This window comes from Emydura macquarii, unplaced genomic scaffold, assembly GCF_026122565.2.
Source record: "Emydura macquarii macquarii isolate MOO-44397 ecotype Brisbane River unplaced genomic scaffold, CSIRO-AGI_Emac_v2 contig_3240, whole genome shotgun sequence".
In the NCBI taxonomy this organism is placed as follows: domain Eukaryota; kingdom Metazoa; phylum Chordata; order Testudines; family Chelidae; genus Emydura; species Emydura macquarii.
This window is the reverse complement of record NW_027133377.1, coordinates 4,405,383-4,427,919: the sequence shown is the minus strand read 5'-3', so window position 1 is coordinate 4,427,919 and position 22,537 is coordinate 4,405,383. Positions and strand designations below refer to the sequence as shown.

Here is a 22,537-nt window from a genome sequence, read left to right as displayed (position 1 = left end):
TGTTAGCATTTGGCAAAGCATCTAGTAGTTCAAAATAAGAATGACCCATGATCTAGTATCATTGCCTTATGAGGGAAGGACCACCTAAGACAAGAGCATAAGAATGACAATAATATACTGTGTGGTGAACAGGGCCCCAACATACTTAACCCTCAACATGTGAGTAATCCCATTGACTTTAATGGTTGTGATGACAACAGTTAAGAGAAAAAAGTCTTTCTATTTCAAATGACCTAATTCAACAACTTAAAAAATAAGCACTTTCGTAGCGCTTCAGAGATGATTACAGAAAGGGTAAAAAAATAAAAAAGAAATTTAGGACTATTCATAAACTTTCTATGTAAAAAAGATCTGAATTATTTTAAGAGCACTATACTCACATTTTAGATATAGCAGAATGAACTAATTATGAAATGTATGCATCAAAGATTTCAATTTCAGGCATGACTCTACTTTGAAAATTAATTTTTTACTTTATCATTTTTGCAGGCAACTCAGTGGACAGTCTATGTGAATATTACTCATTGTTCAGTGATGTGTGAACTATATTTAATCAATGTGAAGAAAATAATATTAAACTATTATCAGAAGCATCAAATATTCTAAAAACCTCAAAAGAAAGGTCAAAAGGTAACATCTCTGCTAACAATAAGAGAAACAATGTATTTAACTTATTCTTTTTATCAAAGCTTTTCAATGAGCTATGAATTACTATCCTTTTGTCATATGAAATTAAAATAAAAATTGTGTTTTTACCAAATATAATTTTTATTGTTTCAAAACATTTTATTCATATACCTATTAGAAAGCAAAGATATTTTTTCAATATTTTCCTAATGAACATTTTAAAATAACTATTTCAATGCTAAACAATAATTTGAATAGCTGGCTGCAGATTTCAACAACATGAGACTTATACAACTACATCCAACAAAGATGTTGTCATCATGAGAACACTTGCTATGTCAGAGAATTAATTGTTTCATGACAAAGTAAATGTCAACAAGGGTAATTTTCTCATGATAAAATAGTTATTTTCCCCCAGACATTTTTATCTATATTCCCCCACGCTTTCAAATTTCCTCTCCCGTTCCTGGTTCAACTCCAATGATGATCAAGAGAAAATCCTTCATTATGGACCTCCATCTATTCATTCTCACTACTACTTGCATAGAACCACCATCATGTGGTCTTGGTCTTAACTTTAATCAAGATGGCAAGACAAGGGTGGTTTGTTTTTCTAGAAGATTGGGAAAGGGAAACACAGCCTTTAATTTCTAGGTTACTGCTTCAAATCTCATTGTTCAGGAGCCTATTCTATATGAAATGCATTGAAGGTTTAAGTTAATTTCTAAGCTAATCTATGTCAACACAGTAAAAATACTTTCATAGTGGATGTCCTGGTACCTGTTGAAATGGAGAGGTTAAAGATTTCATGGGTAAGAAGCTTGAGCTAGCCTCTGCCATTCCTAGAACTGGTTTTACTGGAGCAGGATAGACACACATTGAGCCAGATTTTCAGCTGGTGTCACTCATTGTAACTCTTCTGAAGTCAATGAACCTATGTCAATGAACACAAGCAGAGGCTCACATCTGTTAGTGTGTTGAGGTGGAGATCTCACTGTGCCACTTTCCATAACCTACTGATTCCCTGGCCAAATAGAGGATTTTGATCTCCATGATTTTAAACAGTACTACCTGGTCAGTCAGAAAGCAGGAGTTCCTAAAAGAGCAGTATGGCTTGCACCTTCTCAGTAAGGAATGTATCAGCTCAATCTTAGGCTCTGGATTCAAGAAAAAGAAGCTGCTAATGAACTTGAGTCTCTTGGCACAGCAGCATAATGTACTGTCAGCAACAGACCTTGGGCAAGCAGGCCTTTGACAATTTAAGCTCACACATAAATAGGCTATTATTCATCAAAGAAGAATTCAGAGCATAAATTAGTCTGAATTAATTAATAGTGTGTGAATTTTTTTCTTTACTCTTTCAAAGTTAGAAAAGTAGTTGTTTTGGGAGACAGTACTGTAACTTTTGAATAAATTCCTGGTTAAATTATTAGTAATATATTGTAAAGTTATTCTAAATGGGGATATATGCAAGTTAAGGAGAATCATATGTCTTAAGAAATTATTTAGTTTATGACATTACTAAAATAAATTGCTATTTCCTTACTGTCTGTTTAGCATATTTGTAACATCAGATCCAACGATGGTGATAGCCCTGCTTTTGTCCCTGTCTCCATTGTGCAAAGCCCTCAGTCTTACAGGCATATACCAATCTGATTTCTTGCCAGATGGTTTCTTAAGTGAAGGACTGTTTGGAACCAGCAACCCCTCAATTGGCCAGTCAAAATCCTTTTAATAAAAAAACAAAATAAATTGAGTTTAATACATGTGGTCCATCAAGTAATTGTATTTCTTATTTTGGTTTTTATCTTGTTACACAAACCATTGTAATGTTTTTAAAGTTAACCCTTGGCAAAGTTAAGGTAGCACAGTGATGGCTGAGAGATATAAGCACCTAGTCAGTTGGAGAGACAGACAAAATGAAATATTTCCAAAAGCACTTGATCCCCAGAGTTCTCAAATGGAACAAAGAAAGGGAGTAAGAGTGCTGAAGACTGTCAATAGTCTGACTCAGATGCTCTTTATCAGTATATAATAAACCTCAGACATGAATGACCAAATATACTCATTCTCTGTAGTTTGGGAAGGAGGGATTGTGTCAAAGTAGGAGTTTTCGTATTTTTTCCACAGTATAGACCATGTCTTAATAACTATGGCCCTGATCTTGTAAACAGTTATGAACATGCTTAACTTTATTACTGTGAGTAGTCTCATTAGGTTGTAGTAGTTAAATTAAGCACATATGTAAGTTTTTTCAGGATCAGGACCTATAGTGTCTCATGGAAAATCTCACTCATGTCACAGTTACAAGCACACTTATGATAGCACAATATCCTTGTAACAATTAAAACAAACACTTAAATGGAAAAGTATTATTAGGAAAATGTCTAGGTATAAGTGTTTTGACCATGTATTAATCACACTGTCTCCTTTTGCTCTTCACTTCATCTCCCCCTCCCATGTTGTTTTGTTCCTCCTTTTCCCCTTTGTTCTCCTGAATATGCTGCCCAATTACCTACTTCCTTCTTCCCCTGGATATTCCTTTCAATTTCCTTTGCTGACACCTGATTTCTCTCTGATGGGCAGCTCCTGACTGACCATTGGTGACTTGAGAGGTGTTCCTGTCTCCTCTCATCCTATGTGGCAGTGGCCACAGTGCAAGGGCTAAGGTTGTCTCTCTTCTTTGTTTCCAGTTACCTCTTGGGACAGCCAGACTTTTTTTTCCAATGAAGAAGAGCCTACACACCTGAGGAAACAGAGCTGTAAAAACAAAGAAGAGGAACCAGCACCATGTGACTTGCCTGGTGTCTGGAGATCCCCAGTGGCCACAGGCCACAATTTGAATGCAGCATGTTAGGGAACTAAAAGTACTAAGCTGCCACAACCCCAAGGTGTATACGGGGAGGAAGGCTTTGTCTTGACTGGCAGTATCAGCTGAGCTGGTGGGCTTCAATAAGCCATTGATCCTTGTGCAGCTGAGGTGGGGAGGTTATATAAACTCTACCCCTTCAGCCTGATGCCTCTCTCGTGCCTGATTAGCAGTTGCAAAGAGTTGGCAGAGGAGCCTGCCATGGTTGCATGTGGCTGCACCCCTCCACTATGTAGGGTTTGGGGTCCTAGGAGACTCAGGGTAGTCAGTGGGTCCCATCTGAGATCACCCCAGTATTATATTAGAGGGCAACAGTGGCGGTGGCAGGCAGCAATAGGACCCAGAGATCATGGTGTTGAATCAATTACCAGAGGAAGAAGGAGGTTCAGACGATCCAACACTGGTCAAGAGCTGAGAAAGGGGCAGTGTTATCTGGATTAATTTGAGATTAGGGCCACCAGATGAGGAATTCAGAGATGATACAATGAGAGAGCAGCAAGGAGTCAAGCATTTTCAGGTCATAAATACAGTGCATCGGGTTAATATTGCTAGAACAAGCTTAGCTGCTGGAATGCCATATTTTTCAGGGCTTGATCTCACAATTTAATGCTGCATCTCTATTTTTAGGTACTTAATTTCCTATCCAATTTATTTTTTTAAGGAAAAAAAATATCCCTTCCCTTGCCATAACCTGCTTGGTGTTACTGAATCAGGAATTAGTAACTTATATAGTTCACCAGTTCCACCACCTATATATATCTATCTATCTATCTATCTATAAAATTCTCACCACATCTCATTCTCTTTTTGTCATGAAAGGCAGTATTTCTTCTGTATTAAAACAGTTCAACCTTTTATGTAAAATGGATTGAGCTCCTTTTATTCCCACATCTGCACTAGATATAATTTTCTACTACTGAAACATTTTTATTTATAATGTCTATTTTTGCCTTCGGTGCCATATTCTTTGATTGGTAAATATTGTGGATATTGCAGATCTTAAGAATTTTAAAAAAAAATCTGTTTGAAATCTAATAAAGTTCTGAATAATTTAATCTATAAATACCTTCCCCAGTCTTCAAAGTTCCCTTTGCTATTCTAGTATTTAAATCCTCATTTTCATATATTTGTAATAGAAAGGATGGAATTTTCAACTTTAGCTTTGTCAATATTATTACATTTGTACCAAATTTATGAGACTCACTGGTGGCTAACAGCACTCTGCAGCTTGATAGATAAAGTTGACTTAGGCCTTATCTACACTACAGAGTTTTGTCGACACAAGTTACGCGGACGTACAGCCACCGATGTAATTAAACTGCTGTTGCATATCCTCACTATGCTCCTTGTGTCAGTGGAGTGCATTCACACTACCAGCTCTTGCAACAACACAGGGAAGAGTGCACTGTGGGTACCTATCCCACTGCAATTGCATGTAGGGTGCTTTGGGAAGGGTTTGCAAATGCCTCATGGGGCAGGCACAGCATCACATGATGAAGATTTCTGAATCTCATCATTCAATGGGCTTCCTACTAGACTGACAGCTGCTTTTCAACTGCCCTGTTAGCCAAACTGACATTGCTGAACACAAACACAAGAAGCCCACAGAAGTGTGTGAGTTTGGGGGGAGAATGTGTGACAGGGAGTGAGTGTGTGTGTGTGTGTGTGTGTGAGAGAGAGAGAGAGAGAGAGAGAGAGAGAGAGAGGGAGGGAGGGTGTATGTTGGGGCACAGTGAGTGTGTCTGCACGCTGTCTCTTCAAGTTCAGACAGCAGCCGGAAGCAACTCAATCCTGAGGCAAAAGTTGGTGCACAGACAGCTGGTGTCCCTGTCCCCCACATCCCAGCTCGGCAGAGACCTGTACACTGGCGGAGGGGAGGGGGACACCCCAACATCAGCCCCTGCTTCCCTCTCTGGCTCTGCATAGCACATCATGATTCTCTCTCTCCTCCTCCCCCACGCTGCCTGCATACCTGCCGTAGGATAGCAGGATTGATTCCCTTGGAGTTCTTCCACAGCCTCGTTGCTGCACAGACCCAAGAGAATGATCCACCTTGCCATCCCCCCATAGTCCAGGCAGAGGATGTTTGCTGCTGGGAGCCGGAATGCTTCGCTGTGTGAGCTCTCCAAGCTGAACAATTTCAAAACTTCCTGGGACTTTGAAAGGGGAGGGGTGCATGCCTGTGTGGCTGGAATGCAGGGAAGTGCAGCAGAGTTCAAAACAGTGAGCAGAGCAATCAGGGTGGGCATCGTGAGATAACTCCTGGAGCCCAGTTACATCAGTTGGCAGCTCCTTCTCGGAGCCATAAGCATGAGCGTGTACGTGGCGTGGTTCACCCCTCACCCTGACACCTGCTCCTATTGCAGCGTGAGGGAGACCCCGGCGCACATTTATCTCGAGTGCGCCAGGTTGCAGCCCCTGTTTCGGCTCCTCCAGAACCTCCTGCTGAAGTTCTGGCTGCACTTCTCACCGCACCTGTTTATCTATGCACACCCCATCCATGGCCCCACAAAGTTGTGGGACCTCCTCATCAATCTCCTCCTAGCGCTGGCCAAAATGGCCATCTACAAGACCAGAGAGAGGACGTTGGCTGTGGGAGCACTCTGCGACTGTGGGGCCTGCTTCCATTCCCTTGTGCACTCCCACATCCGGGCAGAGTTCCTCTGGGCAGCGTCTGCTGGCTCCCTTGACACCTTCCAGGGGCAGTGGGCGCTGTCTGGGGTTCTCTTCTCAGTGTCCCATTCTTGTTCCCTTCATTTAAACCTGTGACCCCCACACCCCTTCCTGGTTTTTTTCATTAGTTGTCTCCCGTAATCAGTTGTATCCCGGGCTCAGTGACTCCTCCCCTTAGGCTGGGGGAGGGGCCTTTAGCAGTGGGCGGGCACTTCCCAGATTACAAATAGTACAGCACACAGCATCTACACAGACGCTTTGTCACTCTATGTTTGCCTCAAAAAGCTCTATGCCTCTCATCAAGGTGCTTTTGTTTTCTTGCCAAAGCAGGGGAGTTTTGTCAACAGGTGGACCGTTGTAGTGTGGACAACATCACTGTTTTGCCACCAAAAGCTGACTTTTGTCAACAAAACTCTGTAGTGTAGATCAATCCTTAGAGGAACAGACAACTTTCAACTCAATTCCTGATGAAGTTTTGTTTTTGTTAATAAAAAACAATCTGCTGTAGCTAGGTTCAATATGGCTGAATATTGTTTCATGTAGCATCCAGTTCTGCCACACTAACTCTCTTTGAGTAGTATCTTACTCCATAACTAGTCATATTGAGTTACGTGTTACAGGTGGCAGAATTGGGCCTGTATTTGTTTTTCAAAACAATCAAACAAACAAAAAATGCTGCTATCATTTAAAATTACTGAATACTGATAAAATCAGCTAAAGTTAGAAAAAAATGGCAAGTACATACTGCAGATTTGAAGTATGACCTAAAGAATAACCTCTATGAGAAAAATTCAGCCTTGTGCACGCAATGTCCCTTTTACTGCCAGTTAATGTCTGCCTCAAAGGTGAATATTGCAACAATCAACCATGAAAATATAAAAGCAAAAAGAAAATAAACAATTACCTTTTCTATCAAAAGTTAAACATTGAATTGCACACTGCCATGGATACAGTGTTCTATTTAAAGTGTTCTACTTTTTGCACTAATCCCAGCATCTATTTTCATTTATTCTTTTCCAAAAGGTGAAATGTGCATGGCAGCTTGGACAGTACATCACATCTGTTCCGCTTCAGTGGATGTTTAGGAAACTAAACAAACTACTGCAGCATGTGTTATTTTTTGAATGCATGAAATTACCTCATTAAGTTCTCCATTTGGAAGGACAGGCCACATGTATGTCAGCTTGTTCCACAGGGGATTCTCCACTTTGGAATGTTTCCATTGATCTGGTTTAGTTGTCCCTTCATGCTTTATAGCCCATCTGAAAAACAAATGAAATTGAAACTCTTTCTTTATAATTACACTTCCAAATGGGAATAATTCTTGAGCAGTCAAATTACAACTTCCTCTCCAGAGATGGTGCAGAGTAAAACCGCAGATAGGTTTTTGAGCATCCAACCTCTTTGGATGGGTAAACTAAAACCCTGGATCCAGAACACTCCTGAACTTAGAGGTTTGAAATCCACCTCTCAATCTGAACTTCCCCAAATCTTGGTGCATTCAAATTTGACCCAAGTCCGAGATATGTTTCTGAGCAGTGAAACTTGGCCCTGATCCTGCAACTGACTGTGTGTGCCATTGCACTCACTGGCAGGATCAATGCCTTGAATTCTGATCTGAGTTTTGATCCTTCTCTTTGAATCGTTCCTTGACAATACATAATAATGTTGAGAGTGATGGAATGCACATCATGTTAACCATTACAGTAATTTTCCTATTATGCCTGGTTACATGCCACACTGAAAAAAATAAGAAGCAGCTGAGAGTTGCAAGGTTAAAGTGCCATTAACTTCTATTTACGAGCATCAGACTGTAATGCAGTTCTGGTGCTCGTTTAAAAAGAGAAAGAAAATCAAGGAATAATAATTTATAAATACATAAATATAGGCCCCAATGTAGAAGGGACTTGAGCACATGCTTAACTACAAACATGTGCTTTGGTTCTATCAATTTGATTTATGCATATACTTAAATTTAAGAACATGCTTAAATAACTTTTCTGAATAGAGATGCTTTCCCGAATTGCAGCCATAATATCCAATATATTGTCCAACTATAGATATGTGACATCTTAACATAAAACTATCTTTGACTTACTTGCTATACAGATTCCAGATTTACTAAAATGACAGATTTGGATTTATAAACTAGATTACTCATCCTGAATAGAATCCCTAGAACTGAAGGTAAGTATATACTTTTTTTGCTTGGTAACTTGTGTTTAGCATGGGGACGTTTGCATCAGACTCAATAAGACGTTTCCTTGCTTCTCATAAGTTTCTGAAAGTCCTTACAGGCTTTGAGTCATCATTATGTTCCTCTTCTTCTCTGTAATGTAATGCAGATTTCCTAAAATCCCCATTTGTATCTCTCAGAATACCAAAACATCTTCCAAGAAGAATATCATTTATCTGTGGACTCCACCACAGAGACTCTACATTTCAAAAGGAGCCATTAGAAAGAACTAGAGGAATGAAAAGAATGAGAATCAGGCCCTCCTGTTAGTTTAACTGGGACTGCTGGTTAAAACCAAAGCCACTGAGATTAAAATGTACCCCTGGATTACCTTGCAAATGAAATGTCAGAAAAATAATAAAAGCAATTTCAGCTAGTAAATTTCAAAGAACAACATAAGAGGATCATGTATACTTGTTACAGAAACTTACATAACCATCATATTTAATATTTTATCAAAGCTTCATGACAAAGATGGAAACGTGGCAATGCAGAGCGAATGTTCTCTGGCCACAGAAGAGCTAGATGATACCATACTTTGCACAGAAATAGCTGAAGTTCTTGTACAGTTTCAGAGTAAAAATACTGAATATTTGCAGATATACTCTGTTTATTCCCATTTTGGTTTTCCAAAACAGAGAAAAGACTAAATTCCCAAATCCATTCCACTGTCCGCACCCCCCCCCAACACACACACACACACACACACACACACTTGGCTATTGCTTGTAAGTCAGAGCAATTGGAAATAACAGAAAACGCACTCAGGAAATGCAAGTCTAGCTTTCCTTTTTCTTTTGGGTTTGGTTTTAGGAAACAAGCGAGCACGGAGAGTGAATTTGGTCCATTATGTCTGCAAACCATTGTAGGAGATGTGGATGCTGCAAAAATGGGTAGGATACTGTTGTGGGGCTAGTATGCCCTGTTATGGACCTTGGGTCACATATACTGGGAAGGTGGGGAAAAGCGGCGTAGCCCCTGATTAGGTCCCCCTGTGGCGACCCTGATATTAAACGTTGTAATATGGCCCAATGGCCAAAGTTGATATGGCAGCATGGCCTAGTAGCCAGAGTTACTAAAGTGGCCTCACCATCAGGGCAGCGCAGCCTAAGGTCCAGAGTCACTAAAGCCACCCGCCTCTGTGGGGTAATGTGGCTTATTGGCATATTGAGGGAGTGAGATGCCACCTAAGTGGCCCCCAGGGTACGGGGGCTCGGGGCCTCCCTGCTTCTGCAACTGCCAGCATCCTGGGCTGGGGTCAGAGGAGTACTCACCACTGAGTCAGCGGGGATCCTCCCAAAACAAACTGACCAGTTCCCTGATTCTCCCACCATAGCACCGTTTAAGTCCCCATAGCTACTTCCTACTCTGTCTTCCATGATGCTGATCCATGATGCCCTGAGGCCTCCACGGTCTACAGCCAGTGCTGCTCCTGGTGGCTTGGTCCCTTCCTTGGGTTCATCCACCAACCTGAAATCTGCCTGGGGCTTAGCTCCAGGTCGGAGTCCGCAGCAGCTCCCTGGGGAGCTGGTGGTCTGTGCCCTTCCTCTTCAGCAGCCAGCCTAGACTGATCTGGGTGGCTTCCTTTTATACCTGGCCTCCAAATTTAGCACACCCAGTAGAAGTGGAGGGGCATGGCCTCCTCAGCCTGCAGTGCATCATTAACTCTCTCTGGGCCAGGGTGGGGTTGGTTCATCCCATCACAGGCACCAGTTAAGAAATACACAAAAGCCGAATCTTTAAGAAATTAATTTGTCATAGAAATAGACAAGAATGATTAGAGAAGTGACCTTAGTTCAATACCATACGTACCATACGTACTCTCAAGGGAGTAGAGTTTATATTGTGCATACAATATATATAGCATATGAAAAAATATGTACTGGGCCAGACTCACCATTGCCTTGCACCTTGTATAGTCATTAACTTCAGTGTCAAGTGGCTATAAAATGACACCAAATCCTAATAGTGGAGCTTCACACCCACTTCGCACTGGTTTAAATGACTACAGAATGTGAAGGGCAACTGAGACTCAGGCGCACCAAATTTTAGTGTAGAGCATATGTGTTTAAGCTTGTATTGTGCATATTTGGAGATTTTCCACAGACTATGTACACAATTTACTAAATAACATACTGTAGATGTTAGTGTGATGGATATGAAGATCCTCTGTTAATAATTTAGGAATACTTTATGTTAACCTGGTTATTCGGATGTTTACTGTATTAAGATATTGGTTGAGGAGAGAAACAAGGTGGGTGAGGTAATATATTTTATTGGACCAACTTCTGTGAGTGAAAGAAACTAGCTTTTGAACTACACAGATTTCTTCAGGTCTAGGAAAGAATATCAGAGTGTCACATCTGGAAGAGATTGTTAAACATAAGAGTTATCACGTTGTAAGGGACTATTCAAAATGAAGTGGCCCATTAACACCTCTGCAGTCACAGAACAATAGAGGGTTAGTGGGTTACAGATTGTTGTAAAGAGACATAATATTTGTACCTCTACTGAGTCCAGAATCTTTAGTGTCTAGCAAAGTTATGAATTTAAATTCCCAGGCTCGTCTTTTGAAGGTGCTGTGAAAGGTTCCTTTGAGGATGAGGACTGAGAGGTCAAATATGGAGTGACCATTTTGTAAAAAGTGTTCGCCCAGAGGTAACACGGTGTTTTTGGTTTTTTATCACTTTTCTATGTGAGTTCATCCAAGAGCATAGTGATTGTCTGGTTTTACTCACATCATTGTTGTTGGGGCACTTAGTACATCGGATGAGGTACACCACATGTTGTGATAGGCATGTGTATAACCCCTGGATCTTGAAAGATGTGTTGTGGGGTGTGTTGTGGATCATTGCAACAATGGAGATATGTCTGCAGGTTGTGCATCTGCTGTTCTGATGCAGTCCAGTGCCACTTTGAGTTGGTGTGTCCTGGTGTATCGGGGGCTTGCTTCTGTGCTCAGGGAGATTGGGGGGCTGTTTGAATGCCAAAAGAGCAGGATAGGGAAAGATTTTTTTCAGGATGTGGTCCCCATCAAATATGGGTAGTGATTGTTTGATGATACCCTATATAGGTTCCAGTGTGGGCTGATATTTGACAACTGGGGGTGTGTGGTCAGTGGAGGAGCTTTTTTCTATATTTAAGCAGGTTCTCTCAGGATATTTGGGTGGCCTGTTCCATGATGTGATTTACTTCTCCAGTGGAGAGTCTTTGTTTGGTGAAGGCAGCTTTAAGTGTGTTAAAGTATGTATCTTGAACTTTCTCCTCAGGGCATATTTTGTGGTATCTGAGTGCCCGGCTAAAGACAACAGATTGCTTGGTGTGCTTGAGGTGGTTACTGAATCAGTGAAGGTAAGGGTGGTGATCTGGGGGTTTCTTATATATAGTTGTCTATTCCATTGTCAAAGCTGCTTGTGGTGTCCGGGAAGTTGATGCTTGTGTGGGAGTGTTCTAGAGAGTTTGATGGATAGGTAGTGGTTGTTGAAGTTGTGGAGGAAATCTATGAGGGGGTTTAGGTGTTCTGTCCAGAGGATGAAAATATCATTGATGTTTGTCAGCTATATCATTGGTATCATGGTGCATTTTCCAGAAATCCTGCCTAGAGTTTAATAGCAGGTTTAAAAGGAAAAACGTACAGGAACAAGAAAGGGAAAGAGGTGCAGCTAGCTCTAACTGTGTCAGTTACTCAGTATACTAAGGCATGTGTATTACAGTGATAACGTTTTTTGAATAATACATATGTTTTGTATTGTGATATATAATAAACCGGTGGTTTCCAAGTAGGGTCCCCCGGTGTCTGGGAGTCCACTGTGGTTTTGGCAGGGGTCATTCCCTTAAGTCAGGACTGGAATGTACCAAAAAGGGTTCTGGCACTTTTGCCACGTGGAGGATATCATTTTGTTCTCAAAATGGAGTCCTCCAGACAGAGTGACCTTGCATGCACCATGCATGAGAAGTCATGCTAGCGGGGAAGTTCCCATGCTCAGGGGGATATTCTGATATTATCAGAAATGAAAGGAGTCTGGGACACTTAGTAAGATGCCAAAGGGGTACTTGGGGAAAAAAGCTTGGGAACTACTGTAATAAAACATTAAAAACTGCATTCTAAAATCAGAACACTTACAAGACAAATTTCTGCTATCTTGGCCCTTTAACCTCTCTCTTATAACACATAGTGTATAGGGCCAGATTCTGCTACACTTATTTATGCCAAGTAGTGCCACATTCTGCAAGCAGTCCTACTTAAATTGATAGGGATATTTTTGGGGTAAGATCGTACTCAATGTAAGTAAGGCTGGCAGAATCTGGTCCAGAATTATGTGAAAAGATGTGAGAGTAAACTTGTCAACACAGCTGAAAGTGGATTTGTGGAAAATGACAGATTTGATGGGTTTCCCTCATTATTATTATCTTTTCTACCAGGAAGAAAGATGGTTTTACACCTAAAACTATTATTGTGCCCACCAAAAAGAACACAAGGTTTAGGCTTTGTAAGCCCTTCAGAATCTTTGTTTAACTCACAGAACAATGGAGACTGCTTGGAGCTATACATCAGTGCACTACAAATCCATTCAAGAGTGTCCACCACTCAGTAAGACTCCACAGGATGCCTCACTAATCCTCAAAAGGGGACAAGGTAGAAACTTAGGGTGATTGTCAGCCTAGAGTGTAGGGAATCAAGGCTGAAATTCACTTCTGGGAAGAGTTCCTACATGTGGCCTTGGTCCTAAGCAGTATTTAAGGACCCAGTTCTGAATCATGTGGTGCATAGGGGCAGCAGTTTGCCTTCACGCTACTACACATAGGATAGGGGCCAATTAAGCTTTGAGCACAGGACTAAAGTGGGACAAGGAATGCATAAGGACTTTGTGCAGCCTTTCTGCACAGGGATAAATTTCATCTTGAGAGAATTTTCTTCTAGACAGGCCTGCAGGGGTTGTCTCAAACAGTTTTTCAGCTAGATGGGGGAAGTACTGAGGGAAAACTAAATTTGCCCATTTAAAAAAACTTGAATTTAAGTGCAAAGAATTTGTAAAAATGAAATCAGAGAATTTGGTAGAATCCTGCATGTAATGTATTTTATTGTTTGGAAACCTTTGCAATAGAAACGCCACAGGATGGAATTTCAGGCTCATTTCTTAGGACGAGGCATTGCACTGCCACTGGGCATCCTCTGGAACACAGCAGTGCCTATAAGGTACTATACATCCATTAATATTTTTCTTTTGGAGGTTTAAGAATTATCCTTATTTTTAAATTTTTATGGGTTTATTTTCTTTGTGTTCATAACAGTGCTGGAAATAGAAAAGGAAGAAAAGCTGCTACTGACATACTCTTGAGCCCAAGGCTCTTTTGGATTCAACGGCATAATAGGGTCTATAAGGATTCTGCCAGGTTTTGTGTATTATTTTTAATGAACATTCACAGCATACACCAAAAGGTCTTTGTAGAAAGTGCTATTAGGCTGCCAAATTTCAGCACAGTGTGAATTTTTATAGCCAAGTTATAAACCCTTGAAAATTGTGTTTTTATAAATGAAAAGCTGACAGATCCTCAACTGCAATGGCATTAATGGATGCAACTATAATGACTGTATATGTGCATAAAATAAATTATATCCTTACAGCCTTTCATATGTTTGTATTATCACTTATCACTAAGGGATTTGAAAGTCATATAGTTCCCTGAAGGCACCACTAGGTGGAAGCAGTGATTCACAAAATGCCTCCTGACAGAGTTTTCTATCTACAGCACTGCAGTTACTTCCAGTTAACTTAATTTAATGTCCCTATTCGGTGTATTACTGATGCAATTGTGTGGGTTATTTTTTCAGTAGCTGCCTCACAGAAAGTAAAATAAAACTATTCTTGTGCCTGTGTAGCTAGCAAATCTCTCTCTTTCTCCCTCTCCCCAACGCAAATACAGCGCTCAAGGCAAGTTTAAAGACAAAGTATCAGAAGTTTAATCCCAAACTTGATATATGTGTTAAGAATTTTAATTACCAAAAGAAGAAAAACAAGGCACACCACTTACAATTTCATTTGAAGCTAAAAGAGACAGCCTAATCTATGTTTTAAATCTCCAGTTACGGACATTTTACCACTTTGCTGGCAAAATTATACCCAGACTTGATTAAAATCTCAATCTTTTTTCCACATCAGTGATCCTTCTAGGTAAATTTTGCCTCACCTATTCATTTATTTTCTCCTGGTGAAGTCAATGGGGGCTAACATGCAGGACTGGGCCTATAGGTGGCATGTCTGGCTGATCCTTACTACAGAGCCATGTCCCACCAAGACAGATCCAGTCTTCTGAGCTGTCAGTCATGCTCCCCCTCAAAACACATTGTTTTGAACTATTTAAATGATGATGTATAAGAAGCAATATAACATTTAAGATGAAAAATCACCAAAGAGGTAAAAAGGGGAGCAAATGCCACGTTGTCAGGTATTTCGGTTTAAACTTTCAAAAGTGATTTAGGATGCCACAGTTTTTGAGTGCTCAATTTGAGATACCATAGGAGCTTAGTTAGCAGAGACTAGTTGAGCAGCACAATCTGAAAACCTGGCCTCTTTTCTGAATGTCCAAATTGTAATACCTTAAAACTCAAGGACTTGATAAAGAGTCACTTCTAATCATTTAGACTTTTGTTTAAGAGAAAAGAAATTAACAAGTAGGAAGAAATTACAGACTTGTATTTCTCCTTCACTGAAGCTCACAGTCTGACAGAATTCTCACTCCAAGGTTTCAACTTTCTACTACATGTTATATGGAACTCTCCAAACTTTGTACTTTTGTATTTTGGTATCTAAGATCATTGTTAACAGGATGGAATGGGAGTCCCACTACCTGGGATTGCACATCATGCTCTCAATTAGCTGTTATCATTGAAACTTTGTAGTGGTTAACAAGACGAAAAAGCTCTTCAAATAAATAAATAAAATGAGTCAATAGAAATGATTGAAAAATAAGAATGGTCTCAAAAAGTTAATAGCAAAACAAAGGTGTAAAAATTACCACACCCTCAATGGTGATTCCACCCAAATTTTCCATGTTGGTGGGTGGATGAGTAAGAATTCTGATGGAATGATATCTGCAAAATTACAGGTCAATAATTTCCCCTTCTTTAGAGATACCCTCTTACTCTCTCTCCGGTAAGTAAGGATCTCAAGGGATGTCTCAAAATTAAAAAAGAGTGAGGATAAAGCAACAAAAGGAAGTAAGAATAAAGCCAAAGCCAAACAAAAACAGGAACATTTATTTAGTTATTTAAATAGTAAGGGGATAAGATACTTTATAACAATCTCAGGCATAATACAGGTGACCTGAAAGACCCAAGCTGTAGTGAGGGGTGTGGCCTCCCGCAGAGCTGGACGGGGAGGAGCCCTCCCCCTCCCCCTGGTGGTTGGAACCAGGACATGCATGCCCCCCCACTACTTCCAGCAGGGGAGAGACAGGAACAGGAAATATAAAAGGCAGGCCCTCTCTAGCTCAGTTCTGCTGGAGTTCTCTCTTCCCTGCTGCTGGAGCTCGAGTCTCAGGGGAGCCTCTATAGCCATGACCTGAAAGGACTGCTGGAGCTGCTGGACGACAAAGAGATGCTGTGGCTGCCACTGGCCCTCCACCATGGGGCGATCAACAATGACCCCAAAACCCAGATACCCTGTGACGAAGTGGTAGGAAGCAACCCAGGGAAAGCAGACGATAGTCTGATTGTGTTGTGGCCTGATACTAGGTCAGCATGCTTCGGATGGGATCCCACTGACCTAGTGGTGGAACATTCCACCACTGTTAGAGCCCTGGCCCTTGCCTGGGACCCGGTGGAGTAGGGTAGGCCTGGGTCTCTCGCCCCCTGCCGCCCCCTCCCCAGGGCGGCAGCTACCCTACTGTAGGCCAGGAGGTCTGACTGCTGACTCTGCCCTGCCAGAGGGCCGAAGCCCCCTTTAAACTGCTTACTGCTCTGCCCCACTACAAGGGCCAGAGCCTCCTGCACTGCTTGGTTCAGCCATATATGAGAGGCCCGAGCCCCTAGACTGCTTGCTGGCTCTGCCCGGCCACAAGGCCAGGGCCCCTGAATTGTTCACTGGCTCTGACCTACTCAGAGCCCTGAGACAGCTGATTCCCCCATTTTTGAGCCTGTCTCCTTATGTACAACAGCGAGGGGGCGTGGCCTCCCTCCCAGAAAGACAGGGAGGGGTGGCGTCAACCTCGTACACAAGCAAAGAGAGAAGCGTCAAATAAAACTGACCAACTTGAGTAATGGGTATCACAAAGTTACAAACACTAGCAGGAGGGAGGATTTGGACTCCCCCTGCCTCAGAAACAGATTTTGTATCATAAAGTGATGAAATGGGATTCTTTCTAAGGCTATATCTACTCTATAGCATATGTTGGCATATCTTTCGTCCCTCAGAGATGAGAATAAACCACACCCCCTGAGTGACGTAAGTTACACCCATATTAGCGCTCGTGTGCATAATGCTATGTTGGTAGGACAGCATCTCCCGCTGACAGCTTCTGCTGCTTACAGAGGTGGGTCTTTTTATGCCGACGGGAGAGCTCTCTTCCACTGAAATAGAATAGCTTCACCAGATGTGCTGCAGTGGTGCAGCTTTATTGGTACAGCTATCCCCTGAAGCGCTGTACATATAGACATGGCCTTAGAAGCCAAGTCCAAACAATAATACTTTGGGACATATGGAGAGAGAACCAAAAAGCTGCCTTGCAGATGACTGTGATGTAAATATCAATGAGGCAGGCAGATCACTGTGCCTTGGATAAATGTTTCTTGACCTGGCCAGTCAGATCATAGCAATGTGAAAGATAATTACACACTACTTAGACCTGATCCCCTTAGAAACAGTGTTGCCCCAGTGAATTGGTGTCATATGAAACAAAAAGTTGAGTGAACTTTCTAAGGGCTCTAGTATGCTCCAATTAGAACCGAAAAGCCCTTTTAACATTGAGTATATGTTAAAAGGGTCTCTCTGGAATGGCCATATGGGGATGTGCACACTCAGTTTGTGCAGGGAGGACATGACTATAAGCGTCCACAGCAGCTGGAGCACATAGCCAGATGATTTCTTCTAGCAGTTACATAACTGCTCCCACAGTGGTCATCTTGAACTTTTCTAGATTGAGTTCCCCTAAATCCAAGATGGCGTGCAACTTCTTTCATGTTGATTATTAGGAAGTGTCTAGGATAAAACTCTTCCCTTCTTACATCCAGTTCTAGTCTATATAGGTTCTTCTATATAATAGTCTATATAGATACTGTAGTATCTGAGCACCTCCCAGGAGTGCATTAAGTGATGTGACTAAGTTCTGTTATATGTGGTTCATTCTCTCTGTCATCCTCTCCCCAAAAGGAGGTGTACGTGGAGTGTAAAGTTTTGTTTTGGTAGGAATTTGCCTTTAAAAAAAATGTACACAGCACTATCTATGTGCTTATGTTAGAGAAGACAAAGTCAAAGAAGTGCACTGGAGTTGAAGGTGGTGAGATTTGTGATGGCCCTTAGCTCCTTCGGAATTTTCTTTCACAATCTCAGACCAGACCTTGAGAAAGCTCTGTCTCCGGCTCAGATGAGGTTTACCTTTGCAGTAGAAAGTTCTACTGTACCAAGGAGTGGAGTGGTCAACCCTGGTCTTCATGTTGGAACTTTAAGCTATCTTTCAGATATGCTGGGACCAGGTCATTGAGCGCTTTTTTTAGGACTGATACCTGGAACTTGACCCACTATTCTATGGGAAGCAAGTGGAGAGAACAGAAGACAAGTCTGAGCTGTTTGCAGTAGCCTGCATTCCGTAATAGTTGGAGTTTGCTAAGTACTGATGGCTTCATGCTCAGGTATATTACACTGCTGTAATCCAGAGTGGAGATGATGAAGGTGTTTATAACCAAGGCCTGGTCATCATCCACCACAATGGAATCAAGTGTCCTTGCCAACTGGAAATGTTAGAAAGCACTACTATTTGGAAACTTAGTATCAGTGAAGAATCTAGAAGCACTCCTAAATAATAGTCTGAAATGACTGAATGTGGGTATGAACCTGCCACCAAAAGACACAGCACAGTAACTCTCAACTATTCAAAATGCTTTCCTCTGCCAACCAGCATTGTCTGTGTTTTGCTTGAGTTCAGCTTCACTAAACTGTTCTTTATCCATGAGCTGATCTCTTCTAAGCACTGGGCTACCTTGGCTGTAGATATGCAGTGAAAGATAAGTACAGCATGTTGTGTGTCATCTGCACATTGCTGGCATTTGAGTCCATGTCATCTTATCAGTTTACCTAGTTGCTGCATGTAGATGTTGAAAAGAACCAGAGAGAGAATTAATCCTGGTGGACCTCCACTTGTAAGAGTCTAGTGGCAGAGGTGCAGATTCTCATCACTATTCTTCGGATATGTTCCTTCATGAAGGACTTGAACCATTTTATCACATTTTCCTGATCCCTGCCACCTGTCTCAGGTGGGAGAACATTATCTCATGGTCAACGGTATCAAATGTTGCGGAGAGGTCCAGGAGAATAGAATGGTTGTTTGCCTTCCATCCATTGACAGCAGGAGATGATCCATTAGTGCCTGTGACAGAACACTAAACTAGCACTCTGGACACTGTTAGTTCAATTAGTCTCCCCAAAGAAGGACCCGTCTGAGGGAAGCTGGGGCTAATTACTAGATCAGACTGAACTGGGGGACCTAAGGAGCTAGTTACTCCATTAACTGGAAGAGTAAAAAGGTGCATGGGAAGGAAGTGCCAGGGGGGAATGAGAGAGTGTGAGTCAGAGAGGCTAGCAGGGCCAAGGTAAAGAGAGATCTCTGTGTGGAGAGATCTCTTCACTCTGGTAAAAAGGGGTGATATTTATAAATTCAGTTGCTGTACGGGACTATAAAGAGGTGATGGCTGAGATAGCACAAATAAACTACACATCAGTGTTTACAAACCTTAGGTGTTAGAGCCATTTGTATGAGAAGACAGGAGCAGAGGCCTGTGCCCTGTAACATTACCACTGTAGTGGTTTCAGTTCAGTTCATCTTGTTTGAATCCCATTTATGATGGGTCTAGGATATTTGCTTCAGTTAGATGAGCCTGCAGGTGGCCTTCTCTATAAAAGCAGAAGATTTGATCCTAAGTGACAGTAGTCTGTCCCGGATGTATCCAGGGTGGGTTTATTTAGCCACAATTGCATTATTGCTTGTTTGAAGGAGGAAGGCAAGATTTCTTCTGTGAACGAAGTATTAGCTGCTTCAGTGATGACTGGCATCAGTTGCTCATGACTCTCTTTCATCAGCAAGGAAAGGTGTGGGTTCGATTCATGGCTCTTGGGCCAGCACAACAGTAGGGTGTCTTTCTGAGGAATAAATGTACTGAACTAAAGGAATACAGTGAGGCTGTTTGTTGGCTGTTATAGATGGAATGGATCCATGTTGTTTGACAAGACTTCCCAATGTGCATGATCTTTTCAGTGAAGTAGGATGATAGCTCTTCACAGCATTTGGTGCAGGGTTCTGTAGTAGACTGTAGGCACTCAGGATTTAAGAAGTGATTTACTACCCTGAGTGGCTGATGAGGGCAGGATCTGGCAGCTCCAATGGAGGCTGACAGGAAAGTTCTCTTGTCCTGTAATACAGCCTCACTTTAGGCTTGGAGAAATTCTTTACGTCTCAAACTGTTCCAGCCTTTGTTTTCTGCCTTCAGTGCTTGAGTTTCTGATCCTCTCTCTTCATCTGAAGTAGGGTGTCAGAAAACCAAGGAGACCTATTATCGGCAATGGGGGGGAAAGGGCTGTGTGTGAGCCAGTGAGTTGATAATTGAGACTAGGGTATAATGGAAATGATTCACCAAAATGATTTCCATCCCGTGGGAGGAGTGCTGCAGTCCTTTAGCATACTTTCAATTTTGAGTCTTAGTGATCAAATCAGGGTCATGAGTTTTCTTGTTGCATGGGAGGTGGGAGAGCTGACCCCTGCTTCAATAAGGTGATGGTCTGTCCAAGACAGTGGCTGGATTGTGATGTCCTAGATAAAGACCAGTCCAAGGTGAGACTGGCTGTGTGGGTCGGATCAGAGATGATGTGAAAGTCTTAGGGAGGTAAGTGAGGAGATGAGTTAGGTGTGAGTGGGTTTTTTTGTTTTGGTTTGGGGTTTTTTGTGTGCATATATGGCCTTGTCAATATGAATGCTGAAGTCTTTCAGGATGATAAATCCGGGATATTTTAGCACCATCACTGACAAAGTATCAGTAAACTCCTTTATGAATGCTTTAGTCTGTGGTGGTCTGTAAATGAGCGCAAATCCTATACTAGCTTTGGCTCTGGTTTCTATTGTTAGATGAATTAATTCAAATGCCTTATTTAAGGCACCTCTTTTGGATTTGATGTTTGCAGAGAAGATGAATGCAGTTCCCCCTACCATCTTGTTTTATTTGGGTCTGTGGTGGACTGTGTAATCTGTGGGGGTGAGACAGGCTAGTAGAAGACTCTTGGAGTCATCCAGCTGAGTGTCTGTGATGCAAACTATATCAGGTGTTTCATTGCAGATGAGGTTGGATATTGTTTGTTAGTGACAGATTTTGCATAGCTCAGCATTAAATTTGGATTAGTTTTGATGCCTGTACCTTGATGATAGTACAATGAAAAGATCCACTGGCGTAGCTTTAATAGCTCTTGCAAGCAGGAGCGTGTCTTTCTGATAAGCAGGAGACCCACTGAACAATGTCTGGGGCCATGTGTATTCAAGAAGATCAGGGGAAAATGGGGATAAAAGGCTCTTAGAGAAATCATGGCAGGATGTACAAAGTGTCAGGCTAGCTATGTGTGCCAGACTCCTCAATAAAGCCTTTATCTTTTGGTGCTTCTGGAAAGGAGGCTTAGGGCCTTTGTTTTCTGCTGATGATTTGAGCTCAAGCACCCTGAAGAGAGGTGGTGTATGTGAGGATGGGGTGAGCTTTCCTGAAGCCAGCTATCAAAGAAAATAACTGCTTTTAAAAGGAGCATTTCCTTTCCTTCTCTTTGGGAGGGGCCTAATTAATGGGACACAGGCCTGAGAGAATGCAGGGTAGCCTTCATCTGCAGCCAGATGCCAGACTTCTTTCCCCAAATGATTCTCTCTGCTGTTGGATGTGTCCTTGAGTCTTTCTTTGGGCATCTTTGTGGAACCTGAAGACCTTTTTGAGCTTCCAGTGCTTGTCATGGGGAAGGCTCAACCTGGGCAAAGGCCTTTTTTCTTCTAAAGCTCAGTGTGGCCTTAATCATGATTAGCTCATGATAGTCCATGACTCAGAGTGTGGCAGCAGTGCATTGGTTAACACCATATCTGAATGGAATCATGAGCTGAAGCACAGGGTTGTGGCATGCAATAACATAGAAGTTGCTGGTCTTCCCTCTAGTCATTGCTTCTTCTCACGTGAGAGTGGGAGATATAGTTGCCAGTATCCTCAAGGGATATATTTTTTCTTCATTGCCTTCAAGTAAAGGGCAGTTGTATGAGCAGTGTGCCTCTGTTTTTTCACTAGTTGGTCCAAAAAAGGGTGTAAGGACACAGCAACACAAACAGAGAGGGGAACCTGCATCATATATCTCTCAATGGTAGCCTTTGTAGATTTGTGAACTGGTACCAAATCAAAACCAGCTGTTCTAGACAGCTTCTGTAAAAACTGGGAGAAGAAGAAATTACTCACCTTGTGCAGTAATGATGGTTCCTCAAGATGTGTGTCCCTATGGGTGCTCCACTGTAGATGTGTCTGCATCCCTGCACTGCTGATCCAAGAACTTTGGTAGCCGAGTCCACTGGGCCCACACATGTACTGTCTCTCTTCATCCTGCACCATGAGGCTAGCCAGCACATGTGGGCTCACCGTCCTCAGTTCCTTTTCTACCACAGAGTCATAAGCGAGAACTCCAATGTAGGAGGGAGAGGGTGGATAGTGGAGAACGCATAGGGACACACATCTCGAAGAACCATTGTTACTACACAAGGTGCTGTAGTCTTGTAGTATCCCTGTGGGTGCTCCACTGTAGGCGACTCCTGAGCAGTACCTCCCATGGAGGGCTGGGACTTCATAGTCGGGTTAGTCACAGATGATAGTACTGTGGAGCCAAAGATGGCATCAGAGGCAGAGTCCCCAGTGATCA

At 42.1% G+C, this 22,537-nt stretch overlaps 1 protein-coding gene across 1 annotated transcript in view; it reads right to left on the bottom strand.

Annotated features, from left to right (window-relative positions):
* DCDC1 (doublecortin domain containing 1) overlaps positions 1-22,537 on the bottom strand; it is a 383,998-nt gene that overhangs the window by 63,114 nt on the left and 298,347 nt on the right. Inside the window, exons 21-22 of the mRNA XM_067532113.1 lie at positions 7,308-7,431; positions 2,174-2,355 (exon numbers count right to left, since the gene is read on the bottom strand). Of these exons, the coding sequence (XP_067388214.1) occupies positions 2,174-2,355; positions 7,308-7,431 (306 nt within the window). The remainder of the gene's footprint in view (positions 1-2,173; positions 2,356-7,307; positions 7,432-22,537) is intronic.